Genomic DNA, 24,024 nt, shown 5'->3' on the forward strand with positions numbered 1-24,024 from the left:
TTAAAGGCCTGGAGACTAAAACATATGAAGAACGGTTGCAGGATTTGGGAATGGCCAGTCTAGAGGAAAGAAGGACTAGGGGGGATATGATAACAGTATTCCAGTGTTTGAGAGGCTGCCACAAGGAGGAGGAGGGGGTCAACTTATTTTCCGAAGCACGAGAAGGCAAGACAGGAAACAAAGGATGGAAGCTAATCAAGGAGAGAAGCAACCTGGAATTAAGGAGAAACTTCCTAGCAGTGAGGACAATTAACCAGTGGAACAGCTTTTGCTTTCAGAAGTTGTGGGTGCTTCATCACTGGAAGTTTTTAAGAAAAGACTGGACAGCCACTTGTCTGAAATGATATAGGGTGTCCTGCCTGAGCAGGGGGCTGGACTAGAAGACCTCCAAGGCCTCTTCCAGCTCCATTCTGATTGATTGATTGATTGGTGGTTCATATTTATGGCGGTTGCAGTATTCTGGAATCATGTGATCCCCTTTTGCAATCTTTTGACCAGCGAAGTTAATGGGGAAGCCAAATTTACTTAATCATGTTTCAAACTTAACAGCTGAAGTGATTCGCTTATCAACTGTAATAAGAAAGGTTGTAAGTGGGGCACTTAACAACTGTCTCACTTAGCAGTAGAAATTTTTGGGCTCATTGTGGTGTAAGTTGAGGGCTACCTGTGTTCAGTAGATAGCCCCCCACCCCCAATTTCCTGGGCAGCATACATTTTTTTTAAAAAAAACATAAGGTGTAGAAAAGTATTTCATTCAGAAAATTTTAATCCTGCTATTTGAGCAGGATCTTTCAGTGTGGGGACATTTGAGGCAGTATGAAATGGATTGAAAATGTTTTAGTATTTGAAAGCTTAACAGAAGTATAGTTTCCTATTTTAATATGATGGTTTTTGTTGTTTTATTTCAGCCCTGTCGCCACCATTTAGTAGGTTTTGGAGTCAGAAATGATACCTTAAGGACATACAGCAGACGAAACAAAAGTGACACTCCTGGAACTTTAAAAAGCACGCCAACTGGACTTAGCATATCGGGAAGCAGCAAGAAAATATGGTGTAGTGCTTTTCAGATGATCTCAAAATTGTTTAATATATAGTGTATTTCTGGAGGAAATGTTAGTTATGAGAGTGCTCCTAACACTGTTCAGCTGTCTGTTTCCACTTCGCTGATGTATTTTAAGCAAGTATAAGAACACATCTATTATAATATCCAAATATTATTATAGATATTGGAATATATAATTATGTATTAAAATGTCTCAACTACACAGAACTTTACAGAAACAGAATGAACAGATAGGAGCGCACTATTTGTGCTATGAACAATCAAAAAGAGGGGAAAATATTCCTTTTCCAGTTAAAGTTTATGGTGTATCCAGTGACGTCTGCATTGTTAGGAAAAGAGTTGCCTGTGGATAATATCTTCTGTTGCCAGTATCTTCAGTTGCTATGTTTATTTATTTATTTATTAGATTTATATACTGCCCTTCTCCCGAGGGACTCAGGGCGGTGTACAAGGCAATTAAAATATAACATACAAAAGTTAAAAATAGATTAAATTAAATTTAGCCCCAAACAAAATAAATTTAATAAATGTTGAGTTGTACAATGAAAAATCACAGTATGCAAGGGACAAAATTAGACCTAAGCTACTGAAGACTATGTGTTCCAATAATAGTATTGTGCTACACTAATGGCTTGTGATGTGCTTTTAAATAAAGAGTTATGGCCACATTTTTCCAACAAAGGAATATGTCCTATACCAGGGCTTTTCAACCTTTTCACCTATTGTACCACTTTTAGGATATGGCAGCATCGGAGTACCACCAGTCGCCTGTCAAAAACTTGATGAGCAAAAAAAATATATGAAAAAAGTGATGAAGTATAGGTAGTCCTCAACTTACAACAGTATGCTTAGTGACTGTTCGAAGTTACAGTGGCACTGAAAAAAGTCCCCCCCAAGCCACAACCGAGCAAGACACCTGTCTGCCCGCCTGGCAGTGCTCTTCCTCCTGTCCGAGGTTTTCCTTGTTGTGAGCATTTCTGTTGCGGATTGGCAGCAGGGGTGGGGTGGGATGGTGTTTGGTTTTTATTCCCCCCCCCCGCTGGGTGCTTGCAGCAGGTTTTGGTCATTTCACATGACCCTGGGACACTGTGACCGTCATAAATATGAATCAGTTGCCAATCATCTGAATGAAAATCAGAAGACCCTGGAGATGCTGCAAAATTCCAGTTCATCGGCGCTTCTTCTGGGCTCAGTAGAAGTACCAGGATCAGCGCTGAGCTCCAGCTGGAGCCTAGTGCTGATCCTGGCGCTTCCACTCAGCCCTGTAGCTCCAGCCATCTCTCGCTCAAGCTGCTGCCAACAGTTCAGCTCGTTGCCCTCTCCCACTACCACTTTTCTAGGATGGTCGCGTACCACCTGCCAGGTGCCAATGTACCACAGGTGGTACCCGTACCACTGGTTGAAAAGCCCTGACTATACTATAGGCTTGATGTCTGCTTTTCAGAAAATGCTGACTTAGGCTATTGTTGCATCAATTTTCTTTTAATCCTAGAGCATTGTTTTTGAAACTTTGCATCATGGCTTATACCAATTTGTGTAAAAATAAAAACTGTCTTTAGCAAACATTCAAATAATTGTTCTCTTTCCCCTCCAGCCAGAGCAGCCACAATCTTGCTAGTGCCCTGGTTGGAGGACAAAGAGGAGAAGTTTTTGAAATGCTACCTAGCGAATGAATTAATTTATAGTTATTTTTTCTTGAATTTAATAAACTAAAACTTTATATTAATTGTTGCATTTCCTTGCAAACCATGCCAGAAATGTCTTCTCAAATTACGCCAATTTGGTAGCAGCTCTGTGGTTTCTGGAAACAATTCAGTATGTTCTGGATCAATACAAAATTCTCTGGTTTGATAAATTTGGCATATCCCTACTTCTTTATATTGATCTTATCAGTGATCATTGTTATAGCTTAGATTCACCAATCATGTTTAAAATCTTAACAGATGTTATGGCTTTACCTTCTACAGCTCAAAAGAAAGTAAATTCTTCTCTTGAAATCTTTACTAGTTGAAAATAAAAAAAATAGTTTTAGTATTTCCCTTGTACTGTGAAATTAAGCAATGTTAATTTTATATATTCTTCAGGTGAATAAAATGAATTGAAATAGTTTGATTTTTAGATCTTTTAGGGAGGATCTGCAAGTTTTGTCTTTCTAGTTATAATCAAAAGGGAAAGATAATAAAATCATACCCAGTAAAACTTGTATAATTAGTAACCACAACTATATCTAGTAATTCTTCGTCAGCTCTTTTGTTTTTATCTTTAATCTCCTTTGCCCATTTACTAAGCAATATTTCCTAACGCATTTGCTGTGATCATCATCACCAAGATTATTAACTAGTTTTTTGAAACGGACAAATTTGTTTCAAGATAGAATTATCTTTTTTCTTTTGATTTTGTATTTACTGTTTAAGAGAAAAACAAAAAGAAAACAAGCAAAAAGAAGGAAAAAATGGTTCAGGAATATTTATAAGTGAACAAAGGAATTTCTATACACACAATGCTTAGCATTTCTTTGATTAAAAATTAACCGTAGAAAACATTTAAGTTGCATTTAACTACATTAACTAGTTTTAATAATGTAAATAAGAGTTTAAATATCTGAGCCTAGTGCCCAAACCTTTAATAATACTGAAACTTCAATTGTTATTCAGTTATTAAGAATGAACTTGTGAAACAAATTATTTGTGTGTGTGTGTGTTGAGAAGAAATAAAAAAGTGCAACTTTTTTGGGAAAGATTTTTTTCCCCACCCTGCTACACTGGCTGCAGAACATCAGGATCCTTCCTATTTCCTGTACTGGCTGCCAGTTGCTACTAATGAAGCACTTAAGCAATTGCTACGATTAGACAATGTGGTCGAAGCTCTGATTCATCCATTCGTTCATTCATTTGGAGAATAAAATGACTTTTAAGACTATTTAAAATGAGTTGAACATTTGGTCCTGTTGTGAATAATAATAATAATACTTTTTCTATTTTATTATTGTGTTTGCAGTGTAAATACTGAAAATATATCCTATTCAGAATCAGAAGTCCAGGCCAGACATCTTTGTGCTCACACACAAACGCGAGTAAAAACAGCGGCCCAAAAGTAAGTTCTAAAAGCCATAGGCTACTAGTCTGACTTTATTAGGTTTGTCTTCTGTGCAATTTGTACTCAGTAGATAAACATGATGTGCTATTCATAGAATCAGAGACAAGAGGGGATCTTTGTGGTCATCTGGTCCAATCCCTGCTCAGTGCAGGATTGATTAGAGAAGGGTCCCCCACCCCTGGTCCGTGGACTAGTACCGGGCCACGGCATACCAGCAACTGGTCCACATAAACAAAGCCCTATCCGTGGGATGCAGGCAGTACATGAAACTATCCCCCCTCCGGTCCATGGAAAAACCTCTCCATGGAACCGGTTCCTGGTGCCCAAAAGGTTGGGGACCTCTGGATTAGAGCATCTATGATAGATGGTAATCCAGCTTCTGTTTGAAAACCTTAGCAAAAGGGAACTAACCGCTTCATATGGCAGCCTATTCTTCTTGCTGAAAGCTGATCTTTTGGGGTAGTTTCTTCTAAGGTCTGGTTTGATCCGACTTCCTTGTAATAGTGATCCATTTATAATGGTCCTGTCCTCTGGGCTAATGTAGAATTTAAAAGATTGGGTCAGCCTTTCAGATATTTGAAGACTGATATCAGGTTTCCCTTCAGTCGTTTCTATCTAGACAAAATGTGCCAGTTTGGTATAGTGGTACCACCTGCTATCACATTCCAGTTTGTGGAAGTACCATTGATGAACATTCCTACAGCAGTGTTCAGTAAGCTACATTATCCACTTAGACTTCATCTAACTGGCCTTCCCTTTAACCAGTTTGTTAATGAGAATGCCAGGAGAATCTTTGTCAGATGCTTTGTTGAAAATAAGGTACATTATGTCTACAGTACTGCTACAGCCTGCTATGGAACCTAACCAAAAATGAGTACAGATTAGTCCAGCAAGGTTTATTCATGATACATACATGCTGGATTATGAATTACTGAATTCTATATACAAAACAATCTTTTTGGAATTTTCTTAGTTATTTATGTCAGACAGACAGATCTGTAGTTTCTTGGATCAATTATTCTCCGTTTTGAAGATAGGGATAATATGCACCCTCCAGTTATTCTGGATTTATTAAAGATATAAGGATTCACCTAAAGTTATCAGCAAGGCCAGTCACTCTCCTAAAATGTATTTCCTTTGAACTAAAAGATTTAAATTTATTCAAGATAGAACAAGTATCCCTGAATATATTTCTATCCATCTCAAACTTTAGTTCAGTTCAGTTCCATCCTTCATCCTGTTCTTCACAGTTTCCCAATAGGATACATACTCTCTAGTGCCAGGGGTAGGCAACCTCGGCTCTTTTATGACTCATGGACTTCAACTCCCAGAATTCCTGAGTCAGCTATGCTGGCTCAGGAATTCTGGGAGTTGAAGTCCATGAGTCATAAAAGAGCCGAGTTTGCCTACCCCTGCTCTAATCAGAAGATGAAGCCAAAATACTAGTTAAATGGGTCTGCCTTCACTTTGGCCTCTAGCATTTTTCATTTTAATTGAGCAACTGGTATATTTTTGTCTTTTTTGAATGTTGAGTGCATCTGAAGAAGGCTTTCTTGTGTGTGATTTTTAGCTTTGTTTGCCAGCCTCCACTCATTCTGAGTTGTAGCTTTCCTCTCTATAGTTCTGTGCTAACCGTTTGTATTGTTCTTAGTGATATTTCTTTCATCTATGTATAGTCATTTTATTTGTTTGATTCAGCTGTTCATTAAGTTCTTTGTGTGTCTATGTTAGCTCCATTAGTTTGACATTTGAATTATTTTCAATTGTGCTTTTAGTATCTCCTTTTTTGACGGGAACTCTCACTATTTAAATTTCTTTTTCCATTAGTTTCCGCTGCTACAATACTTTCACTGTTCATATATCACCCAATACAGTACTATAGAGGCTTTAGTTGTTGAAGTATTCAGAATTTCGAACCTGTGGAATTTAGAGTTGTTGAGTAATGTTGGATAACTTTAGTACTTCAACTTTTCCTTGTAGCAAAAATCAGTTGAGACCTTTTGAAAATTGGGTCTGATGGAGGTTTCTAATCCTTTTGCCTTTCCTTGTCCAGCTCTGTATTATATTCATTCTAATTCTTCTCGGAAATTGTATTTATGTTTGTTGGTTGAAATCTGACTTTAAAGAGTGTGGGTCTGGGTGTTTGCAGCTTTATATGTGAATTTGAAGCTGTAACATTTGTATGGCCTTGAGCAGGGATAGGCAACCTTGACTCTTTTATGATTCATAGACTCCAACTGGACATAGCTGACTCAGGAATTCTGGGAGTTGAAGTCCATGAGTCATAAAAGAGCCGAGGTTGCCTACCCCTGGCCTAGAGCTTTATTCAAGAATGTGGTTCTGAAATTGTTTTCCATTTGTATGCTTTTGAAAGTTTCTGAAACAATCATTCTTAGTTTTTTATTTTATAATAGGCACACAGTGATGGCATTTTGATTTGTGACAGATTGCTATTTTACTTCTAGACATGTGTTTTTAATACAGGAGTTATTTTTCTCAGGTTTGGCCATTTTATTTTCAACATTGTTTGTAATTTGGCAGTATTACAAAATAATGCATTTTTAAAATATTACCAAGAACTATACTCATGTCCTACAATGAGCTTCGGAGAGTCCTTTCATCTGATCCAGCACAGTTTTTCTTACACATCTCAAGGAAAGTTTAGTTTTCCACTATCACTATTAAAGACATCTTAGCTTCTTTGGCTTATGTTGGCAGTTTCTTTAAAATACTTCATTTTTTTTCAATAAATGAATTCTAGACATATATATGGGCAACTTTTAGATGTTTTGTCTATGTAAGATGGGCACCGTACATCTGTTTTGTTTATATACTACAGACCCATTCCAATGGATGAGATTGCACTTGGTGGCACAGAACAGATTAGTTTTTTCTTGCAATAAAACAGAATTTTAGGGGAGATAGTTACAAGGACGGAAGAATGGGACAAAATAGTGCTGGAGTAAGATTGAGTTCTCTTTCCTTTTTTATCTCCACTTGAGACTATTAATCAACCACTAGCGCTAAAAATTTCATGTCTAAATGTTTTTGCTTACTATGAACCTGAATAAAGGATGGCTTATCCCTACCCACTCCTTTTCCTTGAAATTTGTATTGGGCTCTTCTGCCTTGAGATCCATGGAGTACCTTTAAAGAATGGAAGCTAAAGTGTTATATTCTATCTCAGGGGTCTTCAAACTTGGCCCTTTTATGACTTGTGGACTTCAACTCCCAGAATTCCTCAGCCAGCATGCCTGGCTGAGGAATTCTGGGAGTTGAAGTCCACAAGTCATAAAAGGGCCAAGTTTGAAGACCTCTGTTCTATCTTTCCATCCAGCCTTGTGGAGGAAGAGCTGGTAACTCCCAAGTTTGCTCATTGAAGCAGGTCCTTATTTGATTACTGTATTCCTTTAAATAAGTGTTGGTCACCTGAAAATAATGAGGCGATCAGCTGATAAACTGCATCTGGTTTCAGTTACTTTATTTAAACGTGTAAGTTTAGTGCTACTTAACAAGTTCTGCATTTGATTTAAATATTAAAATACAGGTTTCTAAAAGCACATTTTAAAGATCTCATATTGAAAGGCTTTGTATTTTACAATATTTCTCTCTTTCATATTTTAAGCAATCGGGATCTAAAAGAAAGGTAAGCACAAGGTGAAATGGACATGATGATGAGAATGCTGTAGAAATATTTTTGTTTCCTTGCACTTCTGAATAGAATTTCTTACCTGAGATAGGTAAATGAGGATTATCAACAGATAATCATTTCTGGTTACATTTATTCATAACTTGTAAGTTCTTCAGGCTTCTGGCTTATTTTGAATAAGCAAGTGTGCCAATGCACACCTACTTCATTAGTCCCATTTTACTGCTTCTAATCAAAGCATGTCAGGAATTTGAATAAAGGTTGCCTTTAAATCAGACATGTCAAATTCGCGACGTCATGTGACGTCGCGCAACGTATCAGAGCCTTTTTGCCATTGCCGGCAATGGGGTGGGTGCGGCTTCCAGATGATGCATCCAGCCCGTGGGCCAGCAGTTTGACACCCCCTGCTTTAGATTCTACCTTGATGTGGAAAATATAAATGATGACTTTAACTTGACACAAAACTTGGTGAATTTAATTACTGAGATGGTCTGAAGGGTATATGACATTGGAAATAAGAAAGAATCTTTAGTGTGATGGAGATGCTTATAATTTAGAATCAAAATCATGTAAAGGCTTACATGACTGGTAAAGGTTTACTTTAGCAGGACAGAAAACTTCCAAAGTTTTATAATATTAGATGGTTTTTTCTCTAGAGCTTACAGTTAACAAGAAGGCCTCATTTAACAACCACTCCCTCAGCAGCTGTTCCAGGTTACGATGGAGCTGAATGAGTGGTCCTTATGACTGTTCCTCAAAGGTTTGGCTGTCCCAGCACTCCTGCGGTTACATGATCACAGTCTGGGCACTTGGCAACTGACTGACATTTACAATGGTTGCAGCATCATTTGATAGCTATACATGACATTCTTTGCTGGCTTCTTAAAGTCAGTTAGGAAACCAGCAGTCACAAGTTGCTCTGGCAACTGGCTTGGAATCATCCATCCCTGCGTAACTTGCACCGAGGCTCATGAGCCATTGCCCCGCCGAGCAAGAACCACCAGTGGTCTACTGTGCATTGCATACACCTTACCTGCCCACTGGCCTGCTTGCAAGTCCTTAATGACCCATGATTCTTGCTTACCAATGACAACAGGGAGTGCTAAGATTGCTGTTGCTAAGCAATGCATCATGTGATGTATTTTGTGACTACGTCACTTAGTGATGGAAATTCAGGTCCCAATTACCTAGCTTAACAAAGGACTAACTGTAAGAGATTTGGAAAGGGGATGTCAGAATCATGATGGCAATAATAGATTTGGTTATTCAGATTATATTCAGTTATAATTTTTATATACTATTTAGTGCATTCAGACTTCTTTTCTGCTTAGGTTGTTATGTCTTGGCCAAGTAATGTTAATGCATCTGTTTTGATTTTCAGAATAGAAATAGAGAATGAGAAGGATTTAAATTATTTGTAAGCATTTTAAAATTGTTAAATTTTTAATTTGTTATAATTATAAAAATCAAAATTATGATAAACAATAAAATAGTTTATTGTAAGTTATAATTACAAATAATTATACAAATTATAAATTTTTAAAATTTATTTTTAATAATAGTGTATTGATTGATCTTGTAACTTTTATCAATAAAATATGGAGCATAGTCTAGTTTCGGAATAAGGAGGAAACAAAATGTGTTAATATAAGTAGTCAATAATTAGATAAATGAATGTTCTTTACAGGATATCCCAGTTTGTTCAGTGTATTGGGTTCTTGGGACCACTGTTATAAACCTAGCAGTTCTGCATACAATGTATACATTTGAGCTCAGGACAGTCTGTGTTTTGGTAGGTAGTGGGGCATATGGGAATACCAGCACAACTTCAAATGTCTGTTGATGCCCCCCCCCCGACTTCTTGATCTATTTGCTCTTTTTTAAAGATTCGTTTAAATGAATAAATGACAATGTGTCATACTTCAAAACATCTTTAATTAGCCTCTCATCATCATGTTTATTCAACCATCTAATTGTAGTCAACAAAGATCTCACCAGTAGAATATTTGGGGGTGGGGGAGGAAGGGGGCTGGTTAGTTTGTTGGTAAAAGTGTCCTGATTATTTAGTTAAGCTTTTGGATAAAGAGATGTTTTGTGGTAATACTATTTCCTTAATATCATCAGACTATTAATTTTACCAGGTTCTGATAGCTCATTACAATGATTAATAGTGTGGTTTTATCTTACCAGCAGCAATAACAAAGTTTAGAGATTAATTCTGATTCATTTTATTTAATTCTTTACCTAAAAGAATAGTGTCATTGCTAAAGCTCCCAGATACCTGAAAATTTCTATTTTATTGCATGAATTGATATAAAGTTACTAATTATGTGATATAATCTGGTTCAAATTATAAAATGTGACTGTTTTGTTTTCTCTTTTGTGAACTCCTTCACATAAATTATGATAAGGATTTTAGGATAAAGTTTTAAATGTGTTGGTTTTGGTAGGATATTTCACAACCAATTTATTTGATTTTAGATATATGTCTTTTCTCCTTACCAGTATCTATACAGCTGGACAAGTTTGACAATGTATCATATCACTTGCTATGGATATTGAAATAAAATTAGCTTCTGTAGGGAAAAATAATGTACATATTTGGAAAAATACTGTATGATCTCAGGCAGAAATTGTTACAACTGGCTTATAGTGGGGTGGCTCAGCGTTTAAGGTTAAGTCCCAGCTCCTACAATTGCAATAACACTTAGACTTATATATCACTTCAATGTGCTTTACAGCGCACTCTAAGCAGTTTACAGAGTCAGCATATTGCCCCCCCCCCAAATCTGGGTCCTCATTTTACCGACCTCGGAAGGATGGAAGGCTGACTCAATCTTGAGCCTGTGAGAGCCAACCTAGCAGTTTGAAATCGCGAGTAGATAAATAGATACCACTTCGGTGGCAAGGCAATCTTGCTCTGGATGTCATGCCAGCCTCATGACCATGGAAATATCTTCAGACAGCGCTGGCTCAATGGCCTTGAAACAGAGATGAGCACCACCTCCTTTAGTCAGCAATGATTAGTAGAATAAGATCCACAGGGACTGTTTTTATTGGTTTACAGTAGAAATACTATGCAAAATTATATATCACCATTTATATTTATATATCACCACCACCCATAGTAAAGATTAGATATAAATCTGATGGATAAATTTAAGGTCATAAATAATACTACTTTGAGAAACATACGTAGAAAAGAAAACAAGCACAATTTTAATAGAAACTACAGTGATACTTTCAGATATTGATAAAGTAGACTCTTCCAAAGTTCATGTCATACTGCAGACCAGAATATCTCTGCCAATTGGGCAGATAAAACTCAATCTTAGATCAGTTTTTCCTCCTTTGCTAAATTTTATTGATTATCCCCAATCTCCGCTTTAACAGACCATTCAAAATAGATATGGAGATTCATAGTAAGCATAGCTCTTTTAGAACATGAACGGGAATACATATTGGCCCCATTTTACTTTCATGCACTATTTGCACTACAGTGTCAGCCCTTTGTACAAAATCTGGCCAACATGTATTCATATTCTAATACATTTAGTAGAGCTATACATACATATATACATACAGTCATGCCCGAAATTGTTGGCACCCCAGAAATTTTTCCAGAAAATCAAGTATTTCTCTCAGAAAAGTATTGCAGGAACACATGTTTTGCTATACATAGGTTTATTCCCTTTGTGTGTATTGGAACACAACAAAAAAAAGGGAGGAAAAAAAGCAAATTGGACATAATGTCAAACAAAACTCCAAAAATGGGCTGGACAAAATTATTGGCACCCTTTCAAAATTGTGGATAAATAAGATTTGTTTCAAGCATGTGATGCTCCTTTAAACTCACCTGGGGCAAGTAACAGGTGTGGGCAATATAAAAATCACACCTGAAAGCAGATAAAAATGAGAGAAGTTCACTTAGTCTTTGCATTGTGTGTCTGTGTGTGCCACACTAAGCATGGACAACAGAAAGAGGAGAAGAGAACTGTCTGAGGACTTGAGAACCAAAATTGTGGACAAATATCAACAATCTCAAGGTTACAAGTCCATCTCCAGAGATCTAGATTTGCCTTTGTCCACAGTGCGCAACATTATCAAGAAGTTTGCAACCCATGGCACTGTAGCTAATCTCCCTGGTCATGGACGGAAGAGAAAAATTGATGAAAGTTTGCAACGCAGGATAGTCCGGATGGTGGATAAGCAGCCCCAAACAAGTTCCAAAGGAATGCAAGCTGTCCTGCAGGCTCAGGGAGCATCACTGTCAGCGCGAACTATCAGTTGACATTTAAATGAAATGAAATGCTATGGCAGGAGACTCAGGAGGACCCCACTGCTGACACAGAGACATAAAAAAGCAAGATTACAGTTTGCCAAAATGTACTTGAGTAAGCCAAAATCCTTCTGGAAAAACGTCTTGTGGACAGATGAGACCAAGATAGAGCTTTTTGGTAAAGCACATCATTCTACTGTTTACTGAAAACGAAATGAGGCCTACAAAGAAAAGAACACAGTACCTACAGCGAAATATGGTGGAGGTTCAATGATGTTTTGGGGTTGTTTTGCTGCCTCTGGCACTGGGTGCCTTGAATGTGTGCAAGGCATCATGAAATCTGAGGATTACCAAAGGATTTTGGGTCGCACTGTAGAGCCCAGTGTCAGAAAGCGGGGTTTGCATCCGAGATCTTGGGTCTTCCAGCAGGACAATGACCCCAAACATACGTAAAAAAGCACCCAGAAATGGATGGCAAGAAAGCGCTGGAGAGTTCTGAAGTGGCCAGCTATGAGTCCAGATCTGAATCCCGTTGAACACCTCTTAAAATTGCTGTTGGGAAAAGGCACCCTTCCAATAAGAGAGACCTGGAGCAGTTTGCAAAGGAAGAGTGGTCCAAAATTCCGGGTGAGAGGTGTAAGAAGCTTATTGATGGTTGTAGGAAGCGACTGATTTCAGTTATTTTTTCCAAAGGGTGTGCAACCAAATATTAAGTTAAGGGTGCCAATATTTTTGTCCGGCCCATTTTTGGAGTTTTGTTTGACATTATGTCCAATTTGCTTTTTTTCTTCCCTTTTTTGTTGTGTTCCAATACACACAAAGGGAATAAACCTGTGTATAGCAAAACATGTGTTCCTGCAATACGTTTCTGTGAGAAATACTTGATTTCTGGAAAAATTTCTGGGGTGCCAACAATTTCGGCCATGACTGTACATACATACATACATACATATTCATGCATTAAAGATGCTGCGCTTGGCTGGAAAGATAACGGCCTGGGTTTTTTTTATTTTTTGTTTTTTTAAATTCCATTTATATCCCGCCCTTCTCCGAAGACTCAGGGCAGCTTACAAGCTTAGCAGTAGCCCTCATTCTATGTATATGCCTGCTTATTAGGGCTTTCACACACACCCCAAGCGGCATTATTATAAAGTCAGCTTAATTGCCCCCAATAATCTGGGTCCTCATTTTACCTACCTCGGAAGGATGGAAGGCTGAGTCAACCTTGAGCCTGGTGGGATGTGAACCTGCACTAATTCCAGGCAGCTGGTGTTACTTAAGGAGGAATTAGCCCACTGCTCCACCAAGGCAGACCCGAGCTCCATGTGACAGGGTGAGTTCTCATTAAATGCCCCAGTTCCTGCCCATCTAGCAGTTTGAAGGCATGCATAATCAAGTACCACTTTGGTGAGAAGGTCATGTCATTTGTGGGTGTTGGCATAGAGTCATGCTGGCCACATGACCATGTCTTCTGACATCGCTGGCGCTCTTGGCTAAAAAATGGAGATAAGCACTGTCCCCTAGTACAGGGGACATGACTGGACAGGGGAAATATTTACCTTTTTGTTAGCCCTTTGAGTAGGCCAGGTTGTAAAATAAGTTCCACAAGAACTATTGGAACTCTCTTTTATTGATGCAGAATGTAATAACAGAATCTTGAAAGCCTGACAGAGATTCTCTATTCCCCCATATTATACCAAAGAGAATCCAGGTGGGGTAATCTTGAGTTTCTTTCTATCCCTTCCTTTCATTCTGGGCCATATGGGTGTTTTGTTTTAATGGTTGTTGAATTTCTTCTTGAAGGCTGTCTCCATACTTCCTTACAGCTAGAAATGAACCATAAAGATCTCAAACCTATAGTATATGCCTCATCCTTCTCAAGTTCAGTGGAATAAGATTGGAAGCTTCATTCTCTTTTTTAACTTCAGTGCAATTAATTTTTAGATTAAGCATTCTGTGTTAAATTTAACAACCATGGCTTAACCCACTCTCTTGTTTGCTTTAGATGACAAAAGTAATCATAGGAAATTGTAATTAATATAAAACAATTAAAGCAGCCAGGTTCCTTATGCCCACAATATGTTGTATTACTGTTGTTATTTCAGTTTATTAGCTGCCTCAATTACCAAAAGAATTAAGGATAAGAAAAAACAATGAAACACAATTGACATGTAATGGGTAAAAGCATTGCATTATGACTTACTATAGCCATTGAATATGTCACAGTAATTGTGGGGAGGGGACTTAAGTCTCTCTTTTGGATGTGCATGCAGTTAGCCACAGAAATACTGTATTCTTCCTTAGTCTGAAATGAAGCATCTTAAGCCTTTGCAAGTGTCATTTTTAATATACGCTTCAATTTTTTAAATTTAATTGATATTTACTTTAATTCATAGCAAATTACATCATTTATATCATAAAAACTTTAATACAATAACAGGAATTGCTGTAGGTACTATAAAATTAAAATTAATTAAAATTTGCTTAAAATTAAGCAAAATGTAACTGATAGATATACAATGGACTTGCTCGTTATTTGTGGGGGATATGTAAATGGAATTCCATTTGCATCTTTAAATGAAGGTTCACTGATTAGAAATACAACTGTCTAGTATATGAAATGTATTTGCAAAGTGTCATAGGTTAATGATAAAGCAGAAGTTTATGATGTACTGCTTTAAGTGAACAGATTTTTTTAAAAAATAGTCACTTGTTTATTTTTTATAAATTGTGATTAAGAAACATTGTCAAGTTACTGACAAATCCATGGTGTTTAGAGAAAAAGAGATTTTTTTTAAACTAACTAGATAGGCAGAAAATACACAGAGTTTTATTCACCATACATCTAAAGCAGGGGTTCCCAACCAGGGGTGTGAGATGATATTCCAGGGGGTGCGAAAACTTGGGTTTTCAAAATTATAGTGCGTATGCATAATTCGTTGTTGTTATTTTGAACTTTTGTAAAGGGTGTGAGAATATACCAGAAGCGTTCTAGGGGTGCGGGGTATAGAAAAGGTTGGGAGCTGCTGATCTAAACTATTGCCTACAGTAAGTGTACTGCAATTGAGATAAAATATAAAATTTATCAAAATTCAATAGAGTAGTGGTTCCTGCCATCTAAAGTTTCTATTATTGGGCAATTATTATTTTAAATGCTAAAATTAAATAAATAATAAGTTGGTTATTTCTAAGATTGCTATTTGTTCTGTAAATAAGTGTGGTAAGTGTAATTTTCGCTGAGCATTTAGTTTGTTTAGTATTCATGGTTATCTCCCCCAAATTTTAGACTAATAGGGAATAGGTTTCTCATTTTATCACCAGTTTTCTCCTCCACCCAATTTAGTGAAATAGATTTTCCATTGTACTGTAACAACCATTGAAGAACACGTCAATTTTAAAGGATGTATAATAATGATTCTGAGATAGCTAAAGAATATAACATGCAGTATCAACTATCCTAAAATATGTGTTTGCATCTAGTAAAAGTTTAGTAAAGAGAGTTATTCACATACGATAATATGCTAAATTGCTAAGAATTCTGGCTTTTTTGATAGCGATCAGCATGTGTGTCAATTCTATAAGATCATTTCTATTGAGCTTTTTATTCTGGGAGAAGTAGCTAAACCAACCAGAAACACATTGTGGTTCCTTCAGCATGTCCTCCAAACGGTTGTTCTCTTGAGAAGTCAGAAATTTGTTATTCTTAGCTTTTGATTCCTTGCTACTTTAGAACAAGTTAGAAAACCTAGTAGTTCAATCAGGTACTGAACAAGTCAAATGGAAGCTTTCTGGTTTTTTAAGTTTGGCATGCTGACAGAAGGGATTGTTAGACATTAAAATGTCTGATTTGTTTTATAAGCTAAAATTCATAATAGCTTAGGTGGACTATGGGCAAACTGATTGCCAGAAAATAAAATATAAATAGCGAAAGAAACCCTGTATTTTTTGGGATGTAATCCTCCCTCTGCCTCTCTCTCCATTATTTATTGTAACAAAAGATTTACTTTTTCAAGTACCTTACTACACTTCACTCAACAAGATTTTTTTTCTGAATAGTTATTGCAGTACTGCAAACTTTTTGTGTCTATCAATACCTTAAAAATGTCAACAACTCTTTATTTTATGGGTACTTTCATCCTAACTGCATAATAAGAATTCCTGTCCCTCCCTCCCCCCACACACACTATGGAAAAAATATGCTTTTCTCCTCACACAAAACAGTTTATCAGGACAGTGGCAGTAACTACATACTTATTTTATGTAGCTGACTGATGGAACCCATTGATCAGTAACAGCATTTATGTTGTGGTTGAAAGTCGAAGATAATATTGTTAGGAATTTTCTTTTTTCATAGCCTTTAGTTTTACAGGTAATCCTTGATGTAAGACCATGATTAAGCCCCCAGTTTTGGTCATAAGCCATGAAGGTCAACATGTGGCTGCACGTGATTTTACAACCTTTTTTGTGGAGAACATGGCCACCGTTAAGTGAGCCAATTGTAGATGCAGGCCATTAGCCAAATGCCCCAAATGCATTCATGTGACTGTCGGAGGTCATAAGTCCCAGTTTTGGACTTTGTCATAACTTTGAACAGTTGATAATGGACTGTTTGTAGGTCTAGGACTGCCTGTATACTGACCAAGGAATGGAACTTAAATACCTAGATACAGCATTTAATAAGGTGGACAATCTTAGTGGCTAAAATCACCTTTATATTCTTTTAGAGGTTTAAAGGGCATAGGATAGATGTAAATGGGTGAGGGATTTGTGTCTGTGTGGGTGTGTGTCAGTGTTTACTATGATAAGCTTTTCTGTAATTCCTACTTTAAATTGGTAGAAACTCAACAAATTTCAGCATGGTCAGACAATGTAGTGAGAGTCAAAAATAAGACATTCAAAAGTTTCGCATAGCCTTTCAGCCACTGGTTTAGAAATTTGTAGATTTCAATATTCCAGTTTTCTACAGTGTAAAATATAAATGCTTTTTAAACATTTTGTTAATTTGCTGTGCTTTAAATATAGTTGCAATTTTTCTGAATACAACTTCTGATTGACTTTTCCTAGGAAAGAATATCCCCATAATATTCCAAAGGTGGATAACAATTGCAATCAATGGTCTCAGCTTCAGGACATGAGTATGTTTTTTTTAATTGTTAAAAAATATTAAAATGATTTAAATGTATATTACATATAAAAAATGCATGTTCTCAATAGAAACAGTTATAAAAAATTTTTTTTGTTCTGCTTGTTTAAAAACTACTTTTATATTGATTTTTTTTTCCTTTTTTCTTATTTTGTTTTATTACTTTTTGGCAAGAACAAACCTTTTACTTAAGGAGAGGATTAATAGGGCTGTAAGTTATATTTTTAATAGGTGATATGAACATTTCAATTTATAACAATATGTTTTGAAGTGGAAAATAAATCTCTCTCCAACTATCCAGTAGTGGGAATTATATTTATGCTGCTTTCTTAGTTGCCATTCTCTTAACTACTTTACCACTGTGTTGTTACACTTACATTTTTTTCCCTTAAAGAACTTTACATTGTCCGATTCTGATTTACTTAGTTATTTAATATACTGAAGTCAACACATTCCGTTTGTAGGCTAGGGGTCTATATTGTGATTTAGGGAAAAAAATAGGTCTTTGTGTTGGTATATCACTTTTCATTTGAAGTTTCAGCTACATGCTGCTTAGAGCGAGAAGCAGTTGTTTTGAATGAATAGCTTTGCAGGCTTTTTCTCTTTGAATTATCATAGGTGCCTGGGCAGAAGCAATTAATAACTATTTTTTCTTCATCCTGATGAAAAGCAAAAGAGTAAATTAGAGTTGCTGTTCTTCAAGTGAAGATATTTGGTGGTAACTAGTAATGATCTCCCTCTTTTTTATTTTTATTTTTTTTAGAAAGAGTGATGGAGAACAGAGATGAGTCTGGTTCAGAGTCAGAGTCAGGAATTACAAGGAGGGTACAACAGAAACGGCAATGCAGTTTATATCAGGCTGGTTTGCTTCCATCTCCTGCCACCAAAACTAATGCAACCCACATAGAGGTGGGTTATATATTTACTTTTCCTTATTTTCTGTTGAATTCAGGAAATGCCATTATTAAAAGGGTAAAACCACAGTTTAAAACTTTGATTATAAAGTCTTTTATAATTGTCACAATTTGGCTGCATATTCCTTTTCTAATACTGTTGTTGTAACAGTTTGCCTTTTTAAATCTAAAATTAGTTTCTTTTACACACTCCATTAGAAAATAAATCAATTACATTAAATTAATCTTCAAGTTGTAAAGTAGTGGGCTTGCTGAATTAATGCTCTCACTGCATAAACAGGTAAATATTTTAAAACATTGTCTTTCAACAAATCTGTGATTAAATATTTGAATGTGTTAAAATATAAGAGTAAAGGCTTGGAAAAAGAACGATGGTGAAAAACCTGAGAAAAAGCAAAAAATACAGCTGAATTAGCTGGTAATTTAAATTAGATGGTAACTTATGACAGGAGCTTAATTCTATTTTTTTTTAAAAAAGAAAGTTAGATCTGTGAATCTATACAAGTTGTATTCAACACCTGTTACATTTATTCATAATAGGATTATAAAATATGCGCAAAAATATCTTTTTTAACCCTAGGGCTTGGATAGTTACTCCAGAATTTGCCCATGCATTGGAAAAACAAATGAAACTGAAACCGAATGCCATCTTCCTGGGGTTTTTGTTAGAGGCTCGCAAAGACAGTCCACGCAAAGCGTGCCTTTACATGACAATTTGACACGAGAATCGATACATGACAGTTCAACGGAGCAACATTCTTTAAGCACGGGATTAAATGCAAAAAAGTTTTATGGATCATCTCCTGGAACCATTTCTGCAGAACTCATGGTGAGGCGCAACATAGGTCCTGCTATGTTACGGCCAAATGGAAAAGTGGGTTCTAAAATGACTGGACATTTGCGGCAGAAGAATACAACAGCATCTGAACTAAATGATCCAAGTATGTCTTTTTAAAAAAAAAATTAAAGCTAGGTAAACATTAAAATTATAACCTTCACAATTTTGAAGAGGAAATATATCGCTGGAGTTACTTAATGGTCTTGGAGCATGTTCTGAAGGTCTTTGATGTGGCAGAGTTCTATGTGTGTAGAACTAGGAAGTTTTTTTTTTATTGAAAAGTTTTACAATACATTTTGAATACAAAAAACTCCCTCCTCCCCCTCCCCTCTCCCCAACCCTCCCCTATCCTCCCCTCCCCCCTCCCCGACTTCCCAGAGCTGAATACAGGGTATAATAATACAAACATAAGCTAAAATATGCTAACAACAAAAATAAAACATTAAATTCTGTAGCACTTTAACTCTCCGTAATCATAATGTTAATAAAATAACAACAAACTAATTATACATCATAAAAATCCACTACTTATTCAAATGCTAAGTGAAACTTTTTAGTCCCATATTTATTCTGAAAGAACTAGGAAGTTCTATGTAGTGCTTTCATAGAGACCTCCTAGGAAACATGCGTTTAGTTCTAAGTTCTAAAATAGGAAACGCAAGTTATAAATGTGAATACTTACGCTGTTTGCTTTAACGTACACTAGAGCAAAACAGAATATTAATGTATTCTTTTAAAGCTACAGAGAATACGAATTGCATTTGCATCTTAGATGCCTGCCTGTTGACAGCTCTGCTTTTGAGATCAGCCAATGCGGGTTAGGTGCTGTGACACATGGAATTTTATCTCGTTCTTCCATATCTTAAACTTCCTATTTAGAATTTGATAGTAAATTGTAGTTGTTGTGACAATTTTAAAGGTTCATATTTTAGTTATAAAATATAAACCTCAGACAAATGCTTTTGTTTTTAGTTGTTCTGTCCAGTGATGATGAAGAAGATCAGATTGGTGTCACTAATAGAATGGAGAGCATATCGCCACGCCCAGCAGATTCAGCCTGTTCTTCTCCTGCACCTTCCACAGGAAAAGTGGAAGCAGCCCTGAAAGAAAATACTTGTGAACTAGAGCAAAGGCTAAGTGGCATTACAACGGAAACGGAAGCTACAGTAGCATTACCAAGAAAAGCAAGAATGAAAGACCAGGTAGCTCCTCCATATGCAGGGTGAAATGATTATGTAAGCTTATCAGTGATTTCTCTGTGTAAGTGGAAACGTTTGGATAATGACTGCATATGTATACATGGAGTTTCAGAGAGTCAGGTGTACATTTATCCTTCTAATGTATAACTCATTATCTTTCAATAGGATTACTACATAGCTATCTTTTTAGGTATCTTTTAGATATTTATCTGATATGCATGTTGGCTCTCTAAAACACAAAGTGAAGAATTGCAGTTAATAACTACTAGGCTTTGTGAAAAATATCAGGTTTCCCAAACAATATGGCAAACTATTTTTGAAAGATGTAAAAAAAAAACACCACTATTAAATGCGGTCCTGAAGATCAAGTGCAGTACTGAAGATCAAGATTTCAAAGAAATGAAATCTCACTGGATATGAATGAGTCCGTTGATGTAATTAAAGCTGTTAGTTGGATTGGGACATTAGTTAAAACTTGCCTCAGACATATGGGAGCCACTTTTCCATACTACTTTCCATGTTAAATTTGATTGTCCAAATCACAGGAATTGTGTAAGAAGAATGAAATCAAAGGTCAACAACCACATCGGTTTCAAAGATGGAGCACTTAAATTGGCCAAAGAGGATTTTATCTCCATGTGGGCCATCACTTCCATGTTGCTTCTATTCCTGTAGAATCAGAAACATGGAAAACAGCCCAGGAGAGTTGTTGTAATAGTTTTGCTAATAAGTATAAATCAGTTTCAGGAGATAAACTGATTCCACAAGGAAAAGCATCCTTAAATTAAAATACATTGAAAATTGTCCCAATTAATAGCACTTCACTGTAAGGATTTCATGGTGGGGATTTTTGTTTTTTAGTTTGAGCATCACTGCAAGAATTGGATAAACAAAGACAAAAATGCACCATGAACAGGCTCCTTAAATGCTGTCAAGGGGGACAACTTTCACGGTATGTTAATCTAAAGACTTAATAGTCATGGCAGCAACCTTCTGTAGGGGTATTCTAAGTTATGAACTTGTTAAAAAATGCAAATATGCTTTACGGCTATCCACTAGATAAAATGGATTGAAATAATGTAATATTTATACAGACCACACAGTATTAGACACAAATGCCACAATATCTCATGTATGAATAATTTAGTTGCCTACACTGTAGAGTTGATACAAAATGAGATGAAAATAGAATCTGGTAATTTCAAGTACATTGTTATTGTCCAGTGTCTTGAACTTGGATTTTTTTTAAAAAAGGTGTACAGGGGAGGGAAGGGAGGTATATGATTCAACTAAAATAAAATCAGTGGGACTGTTTCAGCATCATTATTTTTAACTTTATGTTCAGTGCTTCTAAAATACTGTATAGTGTACTGTTTCTAATGTTGCACCTTTAGAATTGTTTTGGCACTGTTTTTATGTTTTGATGAACATGTGCAGAATAATTTTTATGACAATGTTTCCTATTCTTTTCACTTTGATATATCTTATACATAAGGTCTGCATGTGCCACTTTTTATGAAACTCTGAACCTGTGTCGATTCAGATGGAATGTACAGTTCTTCATTTTGAACACAGAATCTTTTGTGAATGATGGTTTATACATAACAGTGATTCCAGTCTATTTTACTTAGGGTGATAACAATGGGGATATAGTATTTTTCCCTTAGGAAAAGAAGACACAAGAGTCCAGAATGAAACTGCACCCAAAACAAAGAATGCCTTAAGGGCATCGTACATTCCTGCATGTTGACTCATCAGTACACCCAAGTACTTATGAGATTTTAGCATTCATGTGAGAATTTTGTGAGAGTTTGGCTTCTTTTTTTGCTTTACAATCTTAAAAGATTCTCTAAACCCTCATGAGATTTGGATCATTGTTTTATTTTTAAAAACCTATTAGGTTTAAATTAATAGTTGTGAGTAAATTGTAATACTCAAGTGTTAACTACAAGAGCATTGAGGAGAGCTGTTGTCCACAGATACCATGTTGACAAACCTAGTTTTAAAATCCTAACACATGTTGGCTGGGAGTTGAATCTTAAATCTTAAAGCTGCCAAGGTTGAGAAATGATATCCTAGCAAACATAACCTAGAATGAAGTTACTGAACAATTGCATCTCTAATTATAGGCCTTGTTATATCATTCTAGTCATTAAGAGAAATTATATTGGTGACATCACCTTCTGGAGATGTCACATGGTAATGATCCAGGAAAGGGATTTTCAGACTTTTATCTCCTGGAGCAATCTTCTCTCTACCCAAATGAAGGCTTATTGGTATTAAGTTTTGAAATCTGTTGAAGGATACATCTATTTGCTTAGGGCTTTTTGTAATAATGGAGGTTGCATGGTACATCAAAAGCACAGTACCGAAAAAGGTTCCTGTGACTTTATCACTTAATTCAAATACCTTTCTGATGATTTTAGACTTATCCTGCTTTGTCTTGCAATTATTACTGATGTAGAAAATACCTTTAAATAAATTATGCTTGCGGTATGGAAGCAGTTCATTCAAATTCAGAAGAGTTACATATAGATCCATTCATAATTTGTACATACAATGTGGTGTTGACATACTTTTAATATTTACATTGTTGCCACAAATAACCTGAAAGTTAAAAAGAAAAAAGTTTCACTTGCAAATGTTACAACCAGTTTTCAGTAATTCTGAAGGATAGCCCATATGTTTTAAATGCAAGTTATAATTAGCATTTTTCCCATAAATTAAGGTGGTGATGTTAATTATTTTACAGTTTGGTAACATTGTATCCAACGGTCCTGTAAAGCGTCGAAAAGTTTTCCCCCAAGAAACTGTGACTGACGTCATAATACCTTCAAAATATCAGAACTCTTACGAAAGTGTCATATTAAACTGTCGGAGTATAAGAATAGGAACTCTGCGAAGAATGGTGGCGGAGCCTGTAGTTGTAAGTAAAGTAATAGATTTGTAGTTTGTCAATTCTGTTTTATAACGCTGGAGAATCTGAAGATATAGTTAAAAATCAACTGAAATTAGCATGAAGCTTTGAGAATGTTAAGGCAGATGTGATAGAATTATACTTTTTAGAGTCAAGCACAGTACATAAAATGTTCTATTTGTTTTGCACATAGAGCAAACAGGTTGTCTCTCATACATTCTGTCACTATTCTGGGCCAGTCAATTTTCAAACAGAATAGGAGCCATAATTGTTTCCCTGTTGTGGATTCCGTTCTGACAGTCCAGAATGTGGAGCAGATCCAAAAATTCTAGATGTAGCAAATATCAAATTTTTGGACCTGCAAAGATCCAGGGAGAAGATTACGTGGCGAAAGACGAATAGAAGAAGAAAACTACTGCCATCCTGTGATTTTTGGAATAGAAGAATCTGGTGTTGCCAGTTGCCAAGTATCTGAATTCTGATTACGTGACTATGGGGATGCTGTAAAGGTCATAAGTTCGAAAAATGGTCATAAGTCACTTTTTTCAGTGCTGTTGTAACTTTGAACAGTCACTAAATGACTTGTTGTAAGTCGAGGACTACCTATATAACTGTTCTTGAGACTTAGGAGTTAAAGGTGTTAATATATTATTAAATTGTTCCAAAAATATGAAATTTTTCAGTCTGTGAAGAAGTTTGTATATATTGAATTTGGACTGTTGCCCCCCAAAAAGTGATTATGTACTCATGGAAGAAAGCTTATGTCCCAGATTATGAAAAAAAATATTAACAAAATTTGGCAAGTCTCAACTTTTGCACTGAAGCAGATGTAGGCTAGAATAATTCTGTATGGTCTAGGTTTAATTCATTGTTCAACAAATTATAATATTGAATACATTCAGGGGGGAGGGGAGAGGGAGAGAATA

General features: G+C 36.1%; 1 protein-coding gene across 3 annotated transcripts in view; it reads left to right on the forward strand.

Moving 5' to 3' along the window:
- The window catches only part of SENP6 (SUMO specific peptidase 6), a 72,657-nt gene that overhangs the window by 20,214 nt on the left and 28,419 nt on the right, over positions 1–24,024 (forward strand). For 2 of the 3 annotated variants that reach the window (XR_014493836.1, XM_083374213.1), the window contains exons 4-11: positions 909–1,051; positions 4,061–4,156; positions 7,785–7,805; positions 17,152–17,222; positions 17,994–18,139; positions 18,725–19,085; positions 19,955–20,184; positions 22,934–23,107. Coding sequence is in view for 2 of the 3 variants with exons in the window: in XM_083374213.1 (XP_083230339.1) it covers positions 909–1,051; positions 4,061–4,156; positions 7,785–7,805; positions 17,152–17,222; positions 17,994–18,139; positions 18,725–19,085; positions 19,955–20,184; positions 22,934–23,107 (1,242 nt within the window). In the remaining variant the exon portion in view is untranslated. The remainder of the gene's footprint in view (positions 1–908; positions 1,052–4,060; positions 4,157–7,784; positions 7,806–17,151; positions 17,223–17,993; positions 18,140–18,724; positions 19,086–19,954; positions 20,185–22,933; positions 23,108–24,024) is intronic. The other variant, XM_083374214.1, reaches the window with a different exon arrangement.

The sequence above is a fragment of the Vipera ursinii genome (genome assembly GCF_947247035.1).
Source record: "Vipera ursinii genome assembly, chromosome: 1".
NCBI classification, from domain to species: Eukaryota; Metazoa; Chordata; class Lepidosauria; order Squamata; family Viperidae; genus Vipera; species Vipera ursinii.